At 48.5% G+C, this 6,000-nt stretch overlaps 1 protein-coding gene across 2 annotated transcripts; it reads left to right on the forward strand.

Annotated features, from left to right (window-relative positions):
* Positions 1-209: 209 nt before the first annotated feature.
* On the forward strand, positions 210-3,806 carry RBM3 (RNA binding motif protein 3). 2 transcript variants are annotated; one of them, XM_082864166.1, is made up of 7 exons: positions 210-293; positions 901-1,020; positions 1,257-1,363; positions 2,011-2,116; positions 2,216-2,309; positions 2,795-2,880; positions 3,219-3,806. In XM_082864166.1, the coding sequence occupies exons 2-6, from the start codon at positions 918-920 to the stop codon at positions 2,853-2,855; spliced, it is 471 nt and encodes a 156-aa protein (XP_082720292.1). In that variant the 5' UTR covers positions 210-293; positions 901-917; the 3' UTR covers positions 2,856-2,880; positions 3,219-3,806. The 2 variants fall into 2 exon arrangements, with proteins under 2 accessions (XP_082720292.1, XP_082720293.1); XM_082864167.1 differs by having other exon boundaries at positions 2,798-2,880.
* Positions 3,807-6,000: the final 2,194 nt, after the last annotated feature.

Genomic DNA, 6,000 nt, shown 5'->3' on the forward strand with positions numbered 1-6,000 from the left:
GACGGCTTGGGCCAGTGGAGCGACGCTGATGCCAGGCGGAACCAACTACACAAGCCTCGCCTCCATTCCCGGAAGCGTACTGAGCGCATCGATCCCTTTGCATCTCCGCCCCTTCCTCCCACCCCGCCCCCTCACTGGCGTCAGCCAATGAGCGCGCACGCCGGCACGCGTGACGGACGACCCGTGACGTACCGCTACGTACGCTTTATCAGGAGTCTTCCCGCGCGGCGCCCTTCCCAGTCTCTCGGCTTCTTGGCGGTAGCTGTCTCGTCGGCCTTTTACTTAATTTCCAGGTAAGCAGCATGTTTTGCGGAGCGACCGCTTCTCGCCCCACTGACGTGTGCCACGCCGGGCAAGAGCGAGGTGCGCGAGTGGGGAGAGTACTGGCTTTTGACACGTAGGCCTGGGCTTCTCCGGGGCGAGTGGGTCCCGTACTCGGAGGTGACACTTTGTTTGGTGCGAGGTTGGCGCGCTATATCCAATTGCGAGGAATGCCGGGAGGGCTGGCGGCGTGGCTGGTGGCAGTGACCGCGCGACAGCGGAGGCCTGGGTGGGGGTGGGGGGGTTTTCTTACGTTACCGCCGCCATCTTGTTTTGCGGGTGCGGAGGGAGCGCAAGGGTGTTCTGGGCATGCGCGGCCGCACAAAATGACGGGCGCGGTGGCGGGGGATGTTGTGGGCATGCGCGAAGGCGGCCCCCAAATGGCTACCTCGCTGAGTTCGCCCCGTAGATTCCCGCCGCTTTGGCCTTTCTGTGTTTCAACATAGTTACCCCTTATTTTGTTCCTTTTGTCTCTTCTGTGTTCTCTCCTCTCTTCTCTTTATCTTTTCTCATTTCTCCAATCTCTTCTTTCTCCCAACTACACTGCTTCTTCTACTCTTCTCCATATTTTCTCCACAGGACTTGAATTTACCGCCATGTCCTCTGAAGAAGGGAAGCTCTTCGTGGGAGGGCTCAACTTCAACACTGATGAGCAGGCTCTGGAAGACCACTTCAGCAGCTTCGGACCTATTTCTGAGGGTGAGACATGGGCCAGACACGTGATGGGGGGGTGTGGAAGGAAGTCTGGGGCCCATGCATTTCAGGAAACAGGAGCAAAGAGTCAGAATCCCAGGCCTTTACGTTACTCGTCTCCTGCTTTTGTTCCTAGGTCTAAGACTGAGAACTCGATAACTTTCCATTGAGGATTGGTGGGAGGAGGGTCCAACACCCTTTGCCACTTGTCCTCTTATCTCTCTCCCCTCTCCCTTTTCCAGTGGTTGTTGTCAAGGACCGGGACACTCAGCGATCCCGGGGTTTTGGCTTCATCACCTTCACCAATCCAGAGCATGCCTCAGATGCCATGAGAGCCATGAATGGAGAGGTGAGGCCGCCTACCTGCATAGGGGCCCTGCTCCTATCTGTCACTTCGACCATTCTTTCTGTTTTTCCCTCTGTGTCTGCTAGGGGCAGCGCGGCCACCAAGCTCCGCAGTGCCCACTCACAGGAGCGTGACTGCCTTCTGTTCTAGGGGGTGGAGGGCAGCGGCAGACAGAGCCGGGCTGCCTGGGAGGCGACGACTGGTCCTGCATGAGGCCGAGAAGCCACCTGTGGATGGTTGACCTGCTCTGGGCTTAGGTAGTAGAGTCTGCAGACCTGCGGGCCTGGCCCGGAGAGGACCTCGTGAGTCTTCTGGGATGGACTCTGAAGCCTCAAACCAAGAGAGGTGTCTATCTAGCCCTAATAGTCGGGCAGCTTAGAGGAGTGGGGAGGAGAACTCAACCTGAGTTCAGTCAAGATGTAAGTAGTAGCAGGGGGAACACGGTGGATTCAGGTCATTTTGTGGGATTCTGTAGCTCCTGATAAAGCCATTCTGGTCAAAGGAGCTTGTTCTGGAATGTGGTACCCAGAACCTGGTGCCCAGCAGGAATTTCTGGGCTCTTTTGCCCACCTGCCCAGCCCGCTCTTACCTCATCCCTGCTTTGTTTGACCACCAACCCATCCATCCTCCTTGTGTCTCCCCACACCTAGTCTCTGGATGGTCGTCAGATCCGTGTAGACCACGCGGGCAAGTCGGCCCGGGGAACAAGAGGGGGTGCCTTTGGGGCCTATGGGCGTGGTCGCAGCTACTCTAGAGGTAAGTGCAGTGGTAAGTTTGATAATGGGATATGGAGGAGAGTTGCCTGTTAGCCTATGTCTGGACAATTGCCATTTGAATATTTTTTATCTGCTGTAGGTGGTGGGGACCAGGGCTATGGAAGTGGCAGGTATGATAGCCGACCTGGAGGATATGGATATGGATATGGAAGGTCCAGAGACTATAGCGGCAGGTGGGTAGCCAAGGGGTTGGGGTACTCTGGTGGTGCTCTTCTCTCTCCCCAAGATCTCAGCTCGGCTGCCTGAGTATTCATACATTTCTTACTGTGGTGCTACTAGTGTTTGTTTTTACAAATTATAACGAAACTACAAAATAAGTGTGCAACAATAATTTGGGTTAAATACAACAGTAAGATATTAGGTCATATAATTGCAGTGTGCAGTCGACAGTGACACATACACGTTTATTGTACTGTCTTGATTAATTGTGTGTATTCTATTAATGTTTAATATGGTTTAAAATGCTATACGTAAGTTATACATAATGTGATTATTTGATGTTTACTTGGTGTTCATGTTTAACATCTCATTTTACACGTTAAAGTTTATATTATAGTACATAAAAATGTGGCAGGATTTGTAAGTATACATGGTTTTTAGTTTTATTAGAAGGTGTATATAAGATATTCCTGTGATACTTATGTATGTTTTTTCCCAGAAGCCAGGGTGGTTATGACCGCTACTCAGGAGGAAATTACAGGGATAATTATGACAACTGAGATGAGGCATGCACACCTAATGTAGGTGAGGCTTCTGTGTTGCCACCGAGCAGACTTCTATGTACCAGTCCTGCCCCTCTCACTTTTCTCCTGCCTATGCATACCTCAACAAGCCCACCTGACAGCATTCCTAGGCCTTCCTTGCTCTCAGGTGCCTGTTAAAGGCTAGTCTGCTTTGGCGGGGGGTTGGGGGGGTGGGGGTGTCAAACCTATCTCGTCTATAATCATCTATTCCTATTGAGCATGGAAGAGGTGGAGGGGTGTCCCTGCTGTCTAGCCTTTCAGCATCCTCATCAGCCCTGGGAAGTGAGCATGTTGGCCTATTCCCAACATCACAATTCTCCCCCTTCTTACTGTTCTCAGATACACAAGGAATAAAACTTCTTCTGATCCAGGACCATCCCTCCAAATGGCTGTATTTATAAAGATTTTTGGAGCTGCACTGAAACATCTGTTTTAGTTACGTCAACTTCTTTTTTTGAGTAGAGCTCCCAAGGTAGCTTGTTAAAGACCTTTCAGAAAGTTCCGTGTGTTTTTTTGTTAAATTTTTCTCCCATTTAAAGACAAATTCTGAGACATTTGTGGAGTCTGGATATTGTTTCCTTTTTTTTTTTTTTTTTACCAGTTTTTTAGTTCCGGCTCAGGAATGTTGGTTCTGGCAAAAAATGTTTGGCCAGACTGATTTTTTTTTTAAATAATGTGCATCTAGGAACATTTTGAACACAATGTTTAATTATGATTAGGAAGCAATCTCTGACTGTAACTATAAGAAATGAAGAACATGATTACTTAGAGGTGTTTTTTACTCCAGATCTCTGCCTTGATTATATAGAAGTTTCTTAAAAATATTTGTGTCATTTTTTTTAATACTGGAAGAAAAAAATATTCTGTTGTGTTTCATGTAGTGTTTAGGATGTCTTTCAACGAGTTGATTAAAAAGATAAAAACAAATCGATATTGATAGTGCTTTTTCCTTACTCAAATTAAGGTATAGAGGCTTATTACGAATTAAAAATAGAAGAAGTTCAAGAGGGAGACTGAGAAAAGGATTTAGTTACGGGGTGGGCAGGGACTGCCGAAGGGGTAGAGACCTTGAGTTCAAAGTTTGGTTGAGTTTGGGATTGGTTTTGGTATACATAAGGCTTGTGGGAAGGGTGGGGAGTCCAGGTGAAATCCCCTTATGGCTGGAATTGGGTTTCCTGAGATGGTGTCTTGGTCCCGTTGTGATCATCTCGGTGTCACCTTTGGAATGACTGCTTTGGTTTGAATCTCCCTGTCTTTGAGCATCAGGTAGGTGCCCTTCTCACAAGATTGTTCTGAGAATGTAGGCTAAATCCTGCTGTAAACAGTGGTGCCAGCTCCTCCTCCTGAAATACTGGGGGTGGGGGCAGGTATAGTAAACTCACCTTGGTGTGAGGGACACAGGAAGGGACACAGGAGAATCCTGGTTTGAAAACAGGGTTCTAGGAGCACAGCCTCTGGGTTCTGATTCCAGGATTCAAATCCAGGCTCTGCTGCTGTCCACTTATTTGACCTTCAGTGGGTCATTTAACATGTCTCAGCCTCATGGACAATTTACATTTTCTGTTGGGGGGGTCAAGTGCATTTAATAAGCATGTTTATAGCTGTTAACAGTTGGCAAAGGCATCAACCACAGGCGTTCAGTCTTCCATGGTGGTGTGAGGGTCTTCAGTGGTAAAGTGGTAGTTCCTCAGTTTTAACTCCCTTTAGTCATGGTTCTGGTGCCTGTATTGGAGTCCCATGGGCTCTATTCCTCTTTAGAGTTTCTGATCAGTTATGTCCATTGCGTCTAACTGGCAGATACTGAGCCAAGTACCACCAGATTGTAAGTTTCAGGACATCCTAAACTGCCTTATTCACTCATTCATGGGGCAGGTGTTAATGGACTGATAGTGTACTCCCCAGTGTGATGGCATTAGGAGATGAGGCCTTTGTGGGGGGTGATTAGGGTTAGATGAGGTCATGAAGGCTCCACTGTCAGGTTGGGATTAGTGCCCTTATAATAGTCACTAAGAAAGCTTGCTTCAATCTCCTGCTCTCCACCATGTGAGGATGCAACAAGAAGTTGGCAGTCTGCAATCTAGAAAGCTCTCTCCCCCAGGAGAGCTTGGACATGCTGGCACCCTGATCTAGGACTCCAGCCTCGAGAAGTATGGGAAATTTCTGTTTATAAACCACCCAGTGTATGGTGCTGTTAAATGGCAACCAGAGCTGACGGGTTACATGGGTCCCTGTATTGTGAGAGTTCCAGTATTGATGGCCTGTCTCCTGTGCCTCCCAGCTAGTTGAGACAGGCCCCAGGACCATTCCTCCCATCCAGTCATGAATTTGTTTTGCCAGGTGGATGGAGACTTGGGAACTTCAGAGACCTGCCTGGACTGCTGATCCAGGCCCAGGTAAAGGGACATTGTGGCTACTCCTTACTGGTTGAGTACTCAGTCTAAGGCATTCTGTGCTGGGCCTCCAGGGAGTTAAGGCTTTGGGATCTGGCAGGAGGACCACTGTTACTGTCAAGGGCGGGGGGCACCTCTGCATCCTACCTCAGGAAGTAAAATGTCCGTCTCACAATGTGGCCTGAGACAGGATCCCATAATCACAAAGTTCCTGCAACAAAATGATCCCCCAAGTGACATCAACAAAAACCATAAACGTCCTTTCAGAAGGTGCTGTTTAGTAATCCAGCCTTCAGAGGCCCAGTCTCTTGTTTACTTGCTCTAAGGAAGGGGCCTAGAAGACACAGTTTTCTTTGGCACATACTCAGCAATACAATTTCTGGACTTGAGATTGAAAACCCTTATTAAAAGCTTCTTAGTCCTCTTCACTTTGACCAGAATCTCACTAGTGTGCATGTTTCCCAAGAACCCACTGAGACCACAAGCACATTCAAAGGTGCTTTGAGAACCTGTGTCCCAAAGCCTGTGAAGACCAGACCCCTGGCCTACAGGTATTTGTATTTTCAATCCCTGGATCTTGCCTACCCGCCACCAAACTTGGACAAACATCTCACAGACCCTGCTTCCTAGCTTAGTTTTTTTATCTGCCTCAGGTTCAACGTGCAAAATGGGAATAATAGTGCCACCTCACAGAGCGGTACTGGAGGTGACCTTTAGAACAAGGTAGGTCT

This window comes from Leucopleurus acutus, assembly GCF_964270905.1.
Source record: "Leucopleurus acutus genome assembly, chromosome: X".
NCBI classification, from domain to species: domain Eukaryota; kingdom Metazoa; phylum Chordata; class Mammalia; order Artiodactyla; family Delphinidae; genus Leucopleurus; species Leucopleurus acutus.